This window comes from Citrus sinensis, chromosome 8 (genome assembly GCF_022201045.2).
Source record: "Citrus sinensis cultivar Valencia sweet orange chromosome 8, DVS_A1.0, whole genome shotgun sequence".
In the NCBI taxonomy this organism is placed as follows: Eukaryota; Viridiplantae; Streptophyta; class Magnoliopsida; order Sapindales; family Rutaceae; genus Citrus; species Citrus sinensis.
This window is the reverse complement of record NC_068563.1, coordinates 19,441,133-19,455,822: the sequence shown is the minus strand read 5'-3', so window position 1 is coordinate 19,455,822 and position 14,690 is coordinate 19,441,133. Positions and strand designations below refer to the sequence as shown.

The 14,690-nt window shown below is 36.4% G+C and overlaps 2 protein-coding genes and 1 non-coding gene across 3 annotated transcripts; 2 read left to right on the top strand and 1 right to left on the bottom strand.

Annotated features, from left to right (window-relative positions):
* The first annotated feature begins 970 nt into the window (after positions 1 to 970).
* On the top strand, positions 971 to 1,664 carry LOC102612841 (lignin-forming anionic peroxidase-like). The gene is made up of 2 exons (XM_052432739.1): positions 971 to 1,130; positions 1,276 to 1,664. The coding sequence occupies exons 1-2, from the start codon at positions 971 to 973 to the stop codon at positions 1,662 to 1,664; spliced, it is 549 nt and encodes a 182-aa protein (XP_052288699.1).
* Positions 1,665 to 10,899: 9,235 nt separating this feature from the next.
* On the bottom strand, positions 10,900 to 13,239 carry LOC127899377 (uncharacterized; the record flags this gene model as incomplete). The annotated part of the gene is made up of 3 exons (XM_052432738.1): positions 10,900 to 11,034; positions 11,269 to 12,237; positions 12,637 to 13,239. Coding segments are annotated over 3 exons (1,707 nt in total), but the record flags the coding sequence as incomplete, so codon positions are not given.
* LOC127899496 (small nucleolar RNA R71) lies at positions 12,830 to 12,936 on the top strand. Its single transcript, XR_008051373.1, has one exon. It is a non-coding gene; the product is annotated as a small nucleolar RNA R71 (small nucleolar RNA).
* Positions 13,240 to 14,690: the final 1,451 nt, after the last annotated feature.

Here is a 14,690-nt window from a genome sequence, read left to right as displayed (position 1 = left end):
AATTTTTATATACGCCAATATTGACGCAAACATATGCCACTAAATTTGAAATAAGATCAATGGATCCGACCATGCCCATGAGAGTCTATAAAACGTAACATTTTGTTTTTTTTTTACTACAAAATGCTCACTTTGAAATATCACTAAAATTTTTGGGTAATTTTAGGGGTTTTGATCCATCCCGCAACATAAATACCTAGTGATCATAATCGAACATAAAAACTTTTATAAACGTTAAATAGTAACTACTGTCCCAAAAAAAAGTTAAATAATGACAGAAAACTTCATGAAAAAAAAACTATTCACAGAGATTAAGATAAGATGGAGACAAAAATGGTTTACTTGACCTCGAAATTGATGTTTACTTCCAATTTTAATTATTAGATGGGTGGACATACGCCCGCTTATTATTGCCTACGTATCTCGGTTTGTTGATCTAATAACTTCCACTGGACTCCCAATCTCTTAGCATCAACATAGCTAAGAGTTGACATATGTTTGGATAAAATTAACAATTAAGTAAATTGAGTGCGACGTCGGGTAAATTATACGGCGTGTAATAAGGTCAACATTAATATTTTTTTAAAATTAGGCAATTACAACTAATTAGTTATTAGCTGTATCCCTGTCATTATTGATTTTCATAGGTTTCCAGGTTGAATACTTAACGAGAAAACATATGAACAGAATATTGTTAAGGCACAAATTTATTTCCCATGCAAAAATTAATACATCGGAGCATAAGGTTGGTTTGCTCTACACACGGCATGCAGCAATCATGTGTATATGCATGAAGCCGCCTTAATGGACCAAACCCAAAAAACTACTAATAAATTTCATAGAGATGTAGCTAGCACTATATACACCATGCAAAGTTTGAGCTTCTCCTTCATCTTTCAACACTCACTCGGATAATATCCCATTTCATTCGTCATAGTTACTTGTAATAAGCACTAAGCAGCCTAATAATATGGCTTCCCTTTCTCAAATAATATTTGTCTCCATATTGTTGTTGATCATCTCTACACAATGTGAAGCACAACTCTCACCAACATTCTATGGATTGGACACACTTATTTCCACCTTCGCTACCAAGGGCTTTAGCGCAAGAGACTTGGTTGCCCTTTCAGGTACCTCTCTCTCTGTATATATATCTTCATCTCATTATGTGTATATAAAATAGTATATCATAATATATAGAAAATAACATTTCTTATTTAATTATTACTAACTAATCAATATTGATATTAATTAATTGCTTCGTTTGAAATTCAGGAGCTCATACAATCGGCCGAGCGCAATGTGCGTTTTTCCGTGATAGGATTTATAACAATCAAAGCGATATTGACGCCGGATTTGCAAGCACTCGAAGGCGTCAGTGTCCTGCTAGTGGTGGTGACAGCAACCTATCACCACTTGATTTGGTGACACCCCGTTCTTTTGATAACAATTACTTTAAGAATCTCGTTCAGAAGAAAGGACTTCTTGCATCAGACCAAGTTCTCTTTAGTGGCAGATCCACTGACTCAATTGTTGCTGAATATAGCAAAAATTGTTCAAAATTTAAGTCTGATTTTGCAGCTGCTATGATCGAGATGGCAGATATCAGTCCTCTAACTGGCACTGCCGGACAAATTCGAAGAGTTTGCAATCTTGTCAACTGATAATCAGTTGCCCAAGAATTTCTCTTAATTATTCTTAATTGTTTTATATTTCAACGGAGAAATTATCTATTCCTGCCTTCATGAAATTCTAATTAGCCAATTGTTTATTGTACTCTTTATTCAGTTAATACAAACATGATGAATTTATTGTTGTATGTTTGCAAATTCTCTTAACAAAAGTATGAATGTTTTCTATAGTTGATTATATTTTAAAATAATACCAAACCACAGGGGTGGAGCTCAAGTTCGACTCTACGGCGGCCATATTATAACATAAAACATTCAAAGCTGGTTATATAGTTTAAAAAAGTGGGTTCGCTTGTTTCTAAAGAAGGAGAGAGAAACGAATTTGTTAATAAGAAATTAATGTTATCAAAATTAAGGTTTGAGGATCATATGATTCAAATGAGATTTTTCTTCCAAAGTTTAAAAATTATAAGAAAACATACAGGGGATAAAATGAAGATTTTGTACCTAAAACGCATGATATTATCGTATTTTTTATAAAAATTTACTGATTCTACAAAAGCTTGCAGGTGCCTTGGCACGCTTTAAATAATTACTAGACTAATAATATATGATAAGGATAATGTTCAATTCTTAAGCTACTTTTGAGTATGAGTTAAATCCATAAGCCTTTATATGGTATCTACGAGCAGGTTTACACTACCTTACCACTTGAAAATGACTAGACAAAATGACCAGTCTACCTTACCACATTGTAAGGACCAAGTAAAAGGATCAGCCTCTATGAGTAGCCTACACTACCTTTCCACATGACATGGATTAGACAAAGAGAAGTAATATATATGTTATCATATGTGTAACTAATGTTACACTCCATCTTCAGGGGTAAGGCTCACTGTATTTCCCGATTAGGTGTTTGGCCTTTAATTAATAAATTTCTCAATTTCTCCAATTTCTTTTTTAAATATAGTTTACTACTATAACACACGTACACACGTTTAAGAATATGAGTTGGTAGACACTTACGTGGATCCCGTGAAAATCCAATGCATTCTAGCAACAAGGTACTTTGTCCTCCTGCAACTAATTTTTTTTTTTTCAATTTTTTCTTCTTTTGCTCTAAGTTAATTTGCTTTTTCTTTAACAGATAAAGTCACTGGACATGTTCCGGCGCGACGCTAGCTGTCTGGCTCTCTTAACGGACGGAAGTGCATCATTGGGTCTTGATTTGAGCTTTGTAACTCGTGTGTTTCTAAATGAACCAATCTGGGACAGAAGGTAATAATATTTTATCTTATTTTTTCTTCTTTATTTGATAAGGAAGGTAATACTATTTTATCATGATCAAGGATATTTGAGATTTTGCTTATATGAGTTTCTTCAATGCCTCAGTATTAGATTAGTTACTAGTTTGATTTTGATGGGAGTCGAAGCCAACAAAAATAAATTCCTACTCTAAATAAATTGTGTATAGTGATTGAGCAGGGTCGTGTCCACAGAGATCGGTAATTAATTAAATCCTTTTGAAACGTAAAACGTAAAATAGGGGAATTGTTGACAATAATAAAAATCAAATTAAAATAATAAGAATGCAAATTAAAGTTGTAATTCAAATTGGAGAAAGCTCTGGTTGAAGGAATTAACTCAGCTTGATTCGACTACTGATCATTGATTCAAATATAGATTATTATTACTCATGAATAGACCGGTTATAGCTACTGAGACCCTCTAATAGCCAATCTCTCCTTAACTAGTCAATAACCAAGGTACGACCGTTGGTTATTTCCCTAATCAATAGACAACCCTAGATACGATCATAGAATTTAATCAATTGACAGCCTGAAAAACCAGAGAGACCCAAATCCTAATCAATACATATGATGATTCATTTAAATTAGATTGTTTATTCTCACAACACAACTCTCTGCTATGTTATTTGTCACAAGCATTAAATTCTTCATACGATGAATCCTTTAATTGACAATAGATTAAGTTGATAATTAAATAGTGGCCAATTACCTAATTAACAAACATAATCATGAAACTAATTCAGAGAATAAACAAATACCCAAAAAGCAATAAAACAATTAAAGCACAAGAAAGATCTCACAGTAGTGATGAATCAAAGCTTCATTAACCTTCAACCAGAAAAATGGGTTTAGTTCCTCATAGAGAGAAGAGAAAAATTAGATCTAGGGTTTCTTTTTCTCCAATCCAAAATCCCCCCTTTTTCACAATAGATTCCTCCTTTAAATACTCTCTCTCTCTTCTCTTTTAGAGTTCTATTTAAAATAAAATACTAATATCTGAAATATTAAATTCGTAATTACAAAAATAACCAAAAATACAAAATACGTTAAACTAAAAACTGCAGGTCCGCAGTTGACAGCACGCGCCCACGCCTTATCAATAAAGTTCTTCTGCCGCTCATAATTTCTCCAAGAGAACAATCATCCTTAAAAATCATCTTGTAGCTCAATTTTATCACCAATCAATAGAATTGCACCTACAAAAGTAAAACACAAGTAAATCATTATTATTAAGTGCAAAACATCGATATTAAGGGAAGTAAACAATGCAAAACTAGTGCATAAATTGCACTCTAACAAATTCCCCTACACCAAGCTGATGCTTGTCCTCAAGCATATAACTCAAGATTAATCCCAAATCTCCACTCAGTTCTCATCTCAACTCATCCAAAAACAATTTTAAGCAAGTATACCCCAAGAAATTAAGTCGATCAACATTCGAGAGACAAGGATTTTAAAGCATAGAATCTCATAAGATAGAATAAGAACATTCAACCACCAAGAAGATCCATTCAAAATTCAAGTGCAACAAGATTTAATAGCCCTCTCATTGACTTCACTCCATGCACTCAAAGTGTTTAGGGTGTCATTTATTCACTCAAATCAAATCAAAGAATGCTATTACCATAAGCTTGCTCATATATCACATCTCAATCCACAAAACATGAATAAAATGCAAAAATCTAAGGGTCTTAAAAGGGTTGTAATGGGGTTAAATGGGTTAAATGAAAAAGAAAGGTTTACGAAAGAAAAAGAGATCAAAATGAGAAGAATGAACTCATTGAATGAACTTATGATATCAAAATGCTTATTTCTACTCAAGTCACCAAGAATGTAAACATTTTTTTTTTCGATTTTTCTTTTTCTTTTTTTTCTTTTTCTTTTTCTTTTTTTTTCTTTTTCTTTATTTTTTTTCTTTTTTTTCATTTTTTTTTTCGAATCAAACAAAAGAAACGAACCTTGCACAATTTAATTCAAGCATAATGCTTGTTGATCTAATTGAGAAACTTCAATACAAGGTAGAAAATGCAACAAAATATATCCACACAATGAGTTCAAAAATCTTCTTAAATTGAGGCTCAAAAAGAAGAAAAATGGTTAAGTAGACGGAGAGAATTAGATGGGTAATGGTTAAGGCTCAAACAAAAGTAGCAAATAAAGGTCTTCGGGTAGAGAAAAAGGAAAATGCGAGAATAGAAAAATGGTAAATGGTTTGCCCTTATCATTTTAATGCCTAAAATCCCGTAATGTGGCTTCAACATGCATAACAAAGCAAGTTCTAGAATAAACAAACTAGGATTGATATTCACATAACAAAAATAATTAGAGCAAAGTGGTTGCTCATAGGCTCAAATCCTCACAAAGTTGGTAAATTTGCCATCAAATCATGTACACTCTTCAAATGAATCAACCATCAATAGTGGTGTAGAATGAGAAGAAGGTATGAGTGATATATAAAAGAAAAGGTAAAAATGATAAGAAGTGAGAAAGATGTATGTAGTAATATGAAAAGTGAAAGATAAAATGTGAGTGATGAAAGAGTATGGTAAAATAAAAATAAAAATAAATAGTTTGAGATAGATGGGAGAAAAGTAGTGAGAAAGAAAAGAAAAGAAAAATAATAATATATGAAGCATACTAACTCCAAAATCATTTAAGGATGAGTAGAGTGAAAATAAATGAGTAGAGTGAAAATACTACTTCCAGACATCAATAATGCAAAAATCCCTCCCCCACACCAAGAACTTACATTGTCCCCAATGTAAGATAATCAAGGCTCACATAAAAATTAAAGCGTAAGGATAAAAGTTTAAGGGCAAAAAGAAACTTCCCTGAATTGTGAGCTTTGATCCACATAACGTCTATGGGCTTGGCGGAAATGGTGGGGTAAATCCCACACTCTTGAAGTATGCGGCCAAATTCTGCTCCATTTTGTTCAACTTGTGCTCCATTTTCTCTAACTGATTGCTCAAAGGTGGTGCGGATGTAGAAGGAATAGTTGGCGGGGCAACAGTGTCATCGTCAAACTCGTCATCAGAGGTAGCATCACTCCTAGCATAAAGCTTCTTCGGAAGTTGAGTGGGTCCTGGTTCAGTAAACTGAAATCTCCCCTCCTTGAATTCGACCACACCTGTTCTTTCAAACACAGACATATCCAAAAATTCCTTTTTGCAAGCAGGATGCAAATCATTATTGTCAGGATCAAGCACACATAGGTTTATAGCTAACAGAGTAATGTATGGACCAAGAAATAAAGTCCTATACCGTTTAAGCACACTTTGAAATTGATCCGCTAACCAAAAACCTAAATTAGGCCTCACATCATTTAACATGCACCAGATAAAATAAAATTCAGTTTTAGAGAAAATTCCTGAGTGATCTTTCTTGACTAAAAAATTATATGCTAAGAATCGATGCACACATTTCAAAACACGATCACGTAAGAAAGAACTCTTTGATTTACTCGGGTCATAGGCATTGTGATCAACAGATAAATTACGCCAAAGACCATAAGGCTCAAAATTTTCGCTAAAGTCACAAGTTGTTCCTAAATATTCATCACTAGTAGAATAATCATCATTAATGAATCCTAAAGCTAGGTTAAAATCCGTGATAGAGTGTGAAAAATTTCGTCCCATTAACCTAAACTTAATGACATCCGGGGTATGCAAAGTAAAATCATTCGGCATAGTGAATTGAAAAGTAGCATAAAACTCCCTAATCAACTCAACATAACCCAAGCAATCAACATCAACAAACTTACGCAACCCAATCTTATCTATCAAAGAATCAAAATTATCTTTAACATTTAATTTTTCAAGAGTCGGGTAATGAATATACTTAGCTGGAAGTATTTTGCGCGTGGAAATATCTTTGTACCTCTCTTTCTCTTGTTGAGTCGCAAATGCGAAGCACCCTCCGAGATTGGATTCCGCAAGTGGCAAAACACTCATGCCTTTTCCATGCTTCGATCTTTGTCTCACGGCTTGGCGTGAATCTGAAATTATGTTCCATGGAACCGTAGTGGGAGCGGCAATCTTAGATTTCTTTGCGACGGGTGTCTTTTTCGACGACTTGGAAGTAGATGCTTTCCTCTTCGGCATTGTTACAATAATTGCACTCACGGATTTCGATTTACCCGGCTGGAATACAGGGCGTAGGCTGGTTGTGTTGCGCTTGCTGCTCGGCTGGAGCTTGTTGCGCGAGTTCGGGCTGGTTGTGCGCGCTGCTGAGGGTTGCTTTGCGGGTGCTGGTTCGTTGCTGTGTTGCGCGCACGGGGCTGTTGCCCGCGAGAGCTGGTTCACGTTGCTGGTTCGTTGCGCTGCGGAGCTGTTGCGCTGCGGGTGCTGGTTCGTTGCTGTGTTGCGCGCGCGGGGCTGTTGCCCGCGAGAGCTGGTTCGCGTTGCTGCGGGGCTGTTGCGCGCGAGAGCCAGTTCGCGTTGCGGGTCTACGTTGCAGATCTGTTGCGCTGCGCGCGGCGGCTGGGGCTGATTCGCGCTGCGCGTGCGGGCTGGGGATGCTGGAGCTTGCTGCTGGTTCTGGGCGTACTCGTCTGCTGCTGCTGGTTGCGCGGTGAAGGCTGGAGCTGATGCTGCTGGTTGCGGCTGGGGCTGATGCTGCTGTAAAACGATAATCAACAGTAATTTTTGAATTAGGGATTTGTGAACAGTGATTTTTGATTTTTGGTTTTTTTTTTGTTTTTTTTTATATATATATAAATAAATAAATAAAAGAAAGAAAGGAACGAAAATAAATAAATAAATGATGATTTTCGATTTTTGGTTTTTTTTTTTTTTTTTTTTTTTTTTTTTTTTTTTGTTGAATCACTTTGAAACACTAAAAATTTCAGAAGTACTTTTCTAATAAGTACGTGGGCACGCCTTATCAAAAATTTTCTTCTGACCAAAATAAGCAAACACATTAAATTTCAGAAGTACTTTTCTAATAAGTACGTGGGCACGCCTTAAAACTTTGAGACATTAAAAATTACAGAAGTACTTATTAGCTAAGACGTGGGCACGCCTTATCAAAAATTTTCTTCTGACCAAAATAAGCAAACTCATTTTCATTTTTTTTTCATTTTTTTTTAAGAAGATAAAACAAAAACCAAAATAAATAAATCATTTGGGTTGCCTCCCAAAAAGCGCCTTTGTTTTATGTCTTTGGCTAGACACATTTACGCATCAATCTCCATAAATAGGATTCTCGAGAGCCAATTCCTCCACAATATTCACCGAAAAACCTTCGTAAAAAGGTTTTAAACGATGACCATTAACCTTAAAGGCTTTATTAGAGATTGGACTCCGAATCTCAACTGCACCATGAGGAAAAACATTAGTAACAATAAAAGGTCCTACCCAACGAGAACGTAATTTACCAGGAAAAAGTTTAAGTTTAGAGTGAAAGAGAAGAACTTTTTGACCAATGGTGAACTCCTTTCTCAAAATCATTCTGTCATGAAATGTCTTCGTCTTTTCCTTGTAAAATCGCGAACTCTCGTAGGATTCATTTCTAATCTCCTCCAACTCTTGCAGCTGCAACTTCCTCTGCTTTCCCGCTTCATCCATCCGCATATTGCATTGCTTAACCGCCCAGTATGCTCTGTGCTCAAGTTCTACAGGTAAATGACAAGGCTTACCAAATACTAAACGATAAGGAGACATACCTATGGGAGTTTTGTAAGCGGTGCGATACGCCCATAATGCATCATCTAATCGCAAACTCCAATCCTTTCGATTTGGACTAACTGTCTTTTCAAGAATAGACTTGATTTCTCTGTTTGATATCTCAGCTTGTCCACTTGTCTGTGGATGATAGGCGGTAGACACTCGGTGGGTAACATGATATCTTTTGAACAGAGCTTCCACCACTCGATTACATAAATGAGTGCCTCTATCACTTATCATCGCTCTCGGTACACCAAACCTGGCAAAAATATTAGACTTGACAAAATCTACAACAACTTTAGCATTGTCAGTCCGGGTGGCCTTAGCCTCTACCCACTTAGAAACGTAATCCACTGCTAAAAGAATGTAAGAATTGCCAAAAGATGAGGGAAAAGGTCCCATAAAATCAATGCCCCACACATCGAATATTTCACATACAAGAATAGGGGTAAGTGGCATTTGATTTCTATGACTTAAATTACCAGTCTTTTGACAACTCTCACACGACTTACAAAACATATATGAATCACGAAATAAAGTAGGCCAAAATAAACCACATTCTAACACCTTGGATGCTGTCCTTTTGGGACCAAAATGACCACCACATGCATATGAGTGGCAAAATTGAAGAATAGAAGGAATTTCAAACTCAGATACGCACCTTCTGATGACTTGGTCAGAGCAATGTTTCCACAAGTAAGGGTCATCCCAAACATAGTATTTAGCATCGCTCTTAATTTTATCCTTTTGAGCCCTCGTCAGATCACTAGGTAGTGTTCTTGTAACTAAGTAATTGACAATGTCAGCGTACCAAGGAACCATACCTTGAGTTACAAAGAGATGCTCATCTGGAAAATCATCTTTCAAAGGTGCTGCTTCTTCACTCGTGGTTAATCTACTAAGGTGGTCTGCAACTAAGTTTTCTATTCCTTTCTTGTCACGGATCTCCAAGTTGAATTCTTGAAGCAATAGGATCCAACGGATAAGTCTCGGTTTCGCTTCCTTCTTGGCGAGCAAATATCTGAGAGCTGCATGGTCAGAAAAAACAATCACTTTAGTACCCAATAAATATGAACGGAATTTTTCTAAAGCAAAAACAATAGCTAAAAGTTCTTTTTCCGTTGTCGAGTAATTGCACTGAGCACTATCAAGTGTTCTTGATGCGTAATATATCACATGAGCAGCTCTTCCAACCCTTTGTCCGAGAACAGCACCAACAGCATAATTACTGGCGTCGCACATTATCTCAAAAGGGAGGCTCCAGTCTGGTGGCTGTATAATTGGAGCTGAAGTCAACAACTCCTTAAGTTTATCAAATGCTACCTTGCATGCTTCATGAAAATCAAACGTCACATCTTTCTGAAGAAGCTTGCATAAAGGCTGAGCTATCTTCGAAAAATCCTTGATAAATCGTCTATAGAAACCTGCATGACCAAGGAAAGAACGAACTTCCCGCACACATGTGGGATAAGGTAAAGATTTAATAACATCTATTTTAGCTTTATCTACCTCAATTCCTCTAGCAGAGACTACATGACCCAAAATAATGCCTTGATCTACCATAAAATGACATTTTTCATAATTCAAGACAAGGTTTGTTTCAATGCATCTTTCAAGCACTTTCTTCAGATTATAGAGACAATCATCGAAAGAATCAGCATAGACTGTAAAATCGTCCATAAATACTTCTATAGTGTTTTCTACATAGTCTGAAAAAATACTGACCATGCACCTCTGAAAAGTGGCGGGAGCGTTACAAAGACCAAATGGCATACGTCGGTACGCAAAGGTTGCAAAAGGACATGTGAAGGTAGTCTTCTCCTGATCCTCAGGCGCAACTGGTATCTGATGAAAACCTGAATAGCCATCAAGACAACAAAAGTGAGATTTTCCTGCCAACCTTTCAAGCATCTGATCAATAAAAGGAATAGGAAAATGATCCTTCCTAGTGAGTGAATTAAGCTTTCTAAAATCAATACAAACCCTCCACACATTCTGAACTCGGGTAGGAACTAACTCACCATAAGAATTCTCAACAATTGTTATACCAGTTTTCTTTGGTACCACTTGTACCGGACTTACCCATTTGCTATCCGAAATTGGATAGATTATACCTGCATCAAGAAGTTTTAGAATTTCTTTCTTCACTACTTCCATCATGAGTGGATTCAAACGGCGTTGAGCTTGAATTGAAGGTTTGGCATCTTCCTCCAGCAGTATTCTATGCATGCACGTGTACGGACTTATCCCTTTAATATCTGCAATTGTCCACCCAATAGCCTTTTTGTAATCTCATAGCACTCTAATAAGTTTCTCTTCCTCTAAAGTACTAAGCTTTGAAGAGATGATCACCGGAAGTGTCTCATCATCTCCTAAAAACATGTACTTTAGATGACTAGGCAATGGTTTAAGCTCTATTTTTGGTGCCTGCAAAATAGATGGAAGAAGTTTTGCATTAGATGAAGGTAATTCATTATTAGACATATGATGAGTTAAAGTTCTCAAAGAATTTAATTCATAAATTGTCTCTTGCAATACAGAATTTAAAACAAACTCATTTTCATCCTTTTGCAATCCTTTGAGGCCCAAACTGTTATTTAAAGCAGCTACCAATGAATCTTCAACATCCAAATAAAAAACTTCCTGCACTATAGGGTTAATAACATCCATAGAAAATACCGAATGTTCCTCACTGGGATATTTCATGGCATCATATATATTGAACTCTATAACCTCTCCATCAAACTCCATAGTAGGAGTCCCTTTATGTACATCCATTTTAGTTCTAGCAGTTTTAAGAAAAGGTCTTCCTAGCAAAATTGGGACAGAATTAGAGGAGTTATCATCTTCCATATCAAGTACATAAAAATCAGCAGGAAAAACCAACTCATTAACTTGTACTAAGACATCTTCTAATACCCCATCAGGATATGCATTAGACCTATCAGCTAGTTGAATTATCACGCCAGTTTCTTTTAATGCACCAATATTCAAAGACGAATAAATAGAACGAGGCATGACATTAATAGAAGCTCCTAGATCTAACATAGCCTTCTCAACTCTAACACTACCAATTTTGCAAGGGATAGTAAACATACCTGGATCCTTGCACTTGGGAGGTAATTTCTTTTGGAGAACTACTGAAACATTCTCCCCCATATGAACTCTTTCATCTCCTCTTAATTTTCTCTTGGAGGTGCACAGTTCCTTAAGAAATTTAGCATATCGAGGTATTTGTTTTATAGCATCTAATAAGGGAATATTTACCTCAACCTTGCGAAATGTCTCAAGGATGTCTTTCTCTTGTTCCTCCTTCTTGGATTTTGTAAACCGGCTTGGAAAAGGAGGAGGTATCACAATAGGTAGGGGTTTCGCTCTGGTGGGTTGCGCATCCTGAGATTTAGGCATCAATTCATTCTTTTCAAGCTCATCTTCTACATGCTCTGTCACTTTCTTACTAGGCTCTTGCAACTCCTTCCCACTTCTAAGGATGACGGCACTGGCGTTTTGCTTTGGATTCACCTCAGTTTGTGAAGGCAATTTCCCAGATACTTGAGACTCTAGACGGCTCATCGTAGTTGCCAATTGACTCACTTGGTTTTCCAAGTTCTGAATGCTTGCTGTAGTTGCCTGCTGAAATTGTTGAGTGTTAGTCGCAAGTGATTTAACAATTTCTTCAAGAGATATACCTGACTTGGAGTTTGACTGTGGAGGTGTTGGTTGTCTTGGTGGATACTGTTGTGGGAATCCTGACGGCCTAACGCCATAGCTGAAGTTTGGATGATCCTTCCATCCCGGATTGTATGTTTGTGCATAAGGATCATACCTCCTCTGAGGCATGCCTGGAAATCCTCCAACTGCATTGGCTTGTTCGACGGGTTCTTCTTGAAGTGTAGGACACATATCAGTTGAATGACCCATATTGTAACAAATACCACAAGTCTTCACCTCTTGCACATTACCTACAACAAACTTTTCCACAAGAGAAGTGAGTTTATCTAAACGTTGTTCAACAGAAGAAATATTTACCTCATTCACATTCCTTAAGGTGGCATCTTGTCTGTTGTCAAATTGTTGTGCATTGGCAGCCATATTTGATATCAACTCCCTTGCTTGAGTAGGAGTCTTGTTCACCAACACACCTCCACTAGCAGCATCTATCATACTCCTATCCATCAATGATAGTCCTTCGTAAAAATATTGAATAAGAAGTTGATCAGAAATCTGATGCTGAGGACAACTGGCACACAATTGTTTGAATCGCTCCCAATACTCATACAAAGTCTCCCCAGGAAGCTGTCTGATCCCACAAATATCTTTTCTGATGTTGGCAGCTCTTGAAGCAGGAAAGTACTTCTCGAGGAACTGCTTCTTCAAACCATTCCACGTTGTAATCAATCCAGGAGGCAAGTAGTACAACCAATCTTTAGCTAGCCCATCTACAGAGAACGGAAAAGCACGCAGCTTAATCTGCTCTTCAGTCACGCCTTGTGGCCTCATACTTGAGCACACAACATGAAACTCCTTGAGATGTTTATGAGGATCTTCACCTGCAAAACCATGAAACTTGGGTAATAAGTGAATAAGACCAGACTTTAATTCAAAATTTACCTCCAAGTCTACATATTGAATGCAGAGTGGTTGTTGATTCAAGTCTGGTTCAGCTAACTCTCTAAGAGTTCTTTCTACAGGTGCAGGTCTATCCATCACTTGTTCTTCTGAATCGCTAGATGATTCAACTAAATCAGGCACCGTATATGTTTCAGAAAGCAAAGGCGACGAGGATCGTTGCTTAGCTCGCTTAGTCTGCTGTCTCAGCTGGCGAGCTGTCTTCTCAATTTCAGGATCAAACGAAAGTGTACCTGTACGAGAAGAACGAATCATACACCAAGTAAAATGTAAAAAGGATTAAATAAATGACACCAATCCCCGGCAACGGCGCCAAAATTTGATGGGAGTCGAAGCCAACAAAAATAAATTCCTACTCTAAATAAATTGTGTATAGTGATTGAGCAGGGTCGTGTCCACAGAGATCGGTAATTAATTAAATCCTTTTGAAACGTAAAACGTAAAATAGGGGAATTGTTGACAATAATAAAAATCAAATTAAAATAATAAGAATACAAATTAAAGTTGTAATTCAAATTGGAGAAAGCTCTGGTTGAAGGAATTAACTCAGCTTGATTCGACTACTGATCATTGATTCAAATATAGATTATTATTACTCATGAATAGACCGGTTATAGCTACTGAGACCCTCTAATAGCCAATCTCTCCTTAACTAGTCAATAACCAAGGTACGACCGTTGGTTATTTCCCTAATCAATAGACAACCCTAGATACGATCATAGAATTTAATCAATTGACAGCCTGAAAAACCAGAGAGACCCAAATCCTAATCAACACATATGATGATTCATTTAAATTAGATTGTTTATTCTCACAACACAACTCTCTGCTATGTTATTTGTCACAAGCATTAAATTCTTCATACGATGAATCCTTTAATTGACAATAGATTAAGTTGATAATTAAATAGTGGCCAATTACCTAATTAACAAACATAATCATGAAACTAATTCAGAGAATAAACAAATACCCAAAAAGCAATAAAACAATTAAAGCACAAGAAAGATCTCACAGTAGTGATGAATCAAAGCTTCATTAACCTTCAACTAGAAAAATGGGTTTAGTTCCTCATAGAGAGAAGAGAAAAATTAGATCTAGGGTTTCTTTTTCTCCAATCCAAAATCCCCCCTTTTTCACAATAGATTCCTCCTTTAAATACTCTCTCTCTCTTCTCTTTTAGAGTTCTATTTAAAATAAAATACTAATATCTGAAATATTAAATTCGTAATTACAAAAATAACCAAAAATACAAAATACGTTAAACTAAAAACTGCAGGTCCGCAGTTGACAGCACGCGCCCACGCCTTATCAATAAAGTTCTTCTGCCGCTCATAATTTCTCCAAGAGAACAATCATCCTTAAAAATCATCTTGTAGCTCAATTTTATCACCAATCAATAGAATTGCACCTACAAAAGTAAAACACAAGTAAATCATTATTATTAAGTGCAAAAC